The sequence below is a fragment of the Palaemon carinicauda genome, chromosome 6 (genome assembly GCF_036898095.1).
Source record: "Palaemon carinicauda isolate YSFRI2023 chromosome 6, ASM3689809v2, whole genome shotgun sequence".
NCBI classification, from domain to species: Eukaryota; Metazoa; Arthropoda; class Malacostraca; order Decapoda; family Palaemonidae; genus Palaemon; species Palaemon carinicauda.
The window spans coordinates 64,710,392-64,712,256 of NC_090730.1; the positions used below are offsets into that span (position 1 = coordinate 64,710,392).

The 1,865-nt window shown below is 44.0% G+C and overlaps 1 protein-coding gene across 1 annotated transcript in view; it reads left to right on the forward strand.

The window, feature by feature from the left end:
* The first annotated feature begins 282 nt into the window (after positions 1–282).
* Positions 283–1,865, forward strand: part of LOC137642096 (cuticle protein 19.8-like) — a 2,844-nt gene continuing 1,261 nt past the window's right edge. Inside the window, exons 1-3 of the mRNA XM_068374645.1 lie at positions 283–382; positions 878–970; positions 1,175–1,865. The exon at positions 1,175–1,865 is cut by the window's right edge and continues 1,261 nt beyond it. Of these exons, the coding sequence (XP_068230746.1) occupies positions 377–382; positions 878–970; positions 1,175–1,411 (336 nt within the window). The 5' untranslated portion in view covers positions 283–376 and the 3' untranslated portion in view covers positions 1,412–1,865. The remainder of the gene's footprint in view (positions 383–877; positions 971–1,174) is intronic.

A 1,865-nucleotide genomic window follows, 5' to 3' on the forward strand; every position in this document is an offset into this window, starting at 1 on the left:
GTATAGATACCAGGTATAAGGAATTTAAAGGATCGAAAATTTTGTACTATAACCCTTTTATAATACCATTGCTAATGTCAGCTTTTTAAATCAGAGAGAGAGAGAGAGAGAGAGAGAGAGAGAGAGAGAGAGAGAGAGAGAGAACTGTATCTCACAGGCCACCACCCAAGCCCCGCCTAGGCCCCGCCCTTCTATGGAGAGAGGAGAACAGCCATCTTCAGGAGTGACCCGAGCCACTTCATGTGACCTTATGCCAAAACTCCTGGAGTATATAAAGACCCGGCGAAGCCAGGAAGAGCATCACAACCTCAGCGTTCTCAGACCAGGTCACAACCCATCCCCTGCAACGGCAGCTTTGAACTCACCCTCTGGAATCATGAAGGTAAGTGGCCTCTTCCTAGTGGGGGACGAAGAGAGAAAAAGACGGTTTCATCAAGGGATATGTATTTACTTTTTCTGTCAGCTGGTCTTTTAGAAATCAACCTAAAATCATTCTTAATTGTTCATGCTGGTTTTGGCATATTGAAATTACGGTGCCAGTTTGTTACGAAAGGATTTCCAGTAACTAAAGAGTTTAAATTAGTGTTAAATTCTTATGTATTGAGAGAGAGAGAGAGAGAGAGAGAGAGAGAGAGAGAGAGAGAGAGAGAGAGAGAGAGAGAGAGAGAGAGAGAGAGAGAGATGTTTATTAATAACAAAGAGAATCTCGTATCTCAGCTCACAAAGCCACAGATAGATTGATAATAGATACACAATTACATTATGTAAATACATCAAATCATTAGAGTTTCATCTTCTTTTTCAGAGAAACTTTTTATTAAGTTGTTAGGAGCTTCAACTATAATGGCAGTGCCATTCTTTTCTTTTTCTGCAACAGGTCTTCGTCATCGCCTCCTTCATAGCCGCAGTCTTGGCCTTCCCCCACCCACAGCAGGGTCCTGCACCTGCAGTAGGACAGTCGGCTGTTTGGGTGAGTTGAAGATCACTTGTTTTAATTATTCATGATGTGCAATCACCTTAACTTTATCAATATCTTGCAAAAAGTATTTTTTATATATTTACAATAGTTGAAAAGTCCTCTTACCTGCTAGTCGTTCTGTCTCTGTGTCTGTCTTTAATGCCATCTGTCCATTTACTTTGTGATGCCTTTATTTTCCCCCTCTCTTCCCGACAGCCCGTCAGGCCCTACAGCTACGCCTACGAGATCAGCGACCCGGCAACCGGCAACTTCCAGAACAAGGCTGAGATTAAGAACGCCAATAACGACGTCTTCGGCTCATGGTCCGTCTTGATGCCCGACAACTACATCTACACCACCTCCTACAACGTGACCGGTCTTAGCGGATTCCTCTACAACCTCGTCAAGACGCCCGCCAATCCCGCCGCTGCTACAGCTGTCACCGCTGCGTGAGAAGTCACTCCTTCGACGCCAACTTCGAGAATCGAGAACGCTGTATTCGATCGAACGCCAACGCTCCGACCGAAAAGTTTTTTTTTTTTTCCCCGAACGACTAGTTCTACTCTTTCTCTCCTCACAATTCTATATCAAAGTTTATTACTTTCCGAGCTGCTTACTCATTTTCTCCCTCTTATTTGCCTCTACCATCTTCCCATACTTTTCCTCCAAGGATTAACTTGCCTTAGAAGAAACGCATCTACGGTTAGGTTGTTTATTGCCATTTTCTTGGGCTCGATTTGCATGCTCGCCCTCAGTTTTGTCTTCTTTCTCCCTTTTGTAGATTACTGGCCTCCCATGAGCGCCCCACATCTGCAAATTTACCTGTCACTTCGCTCATTTCTTTTTCATTGGATCTTCTTCCTTATTCCCATGAGCTTTCCGCTATTACCTCCTATAGGATGCTGTT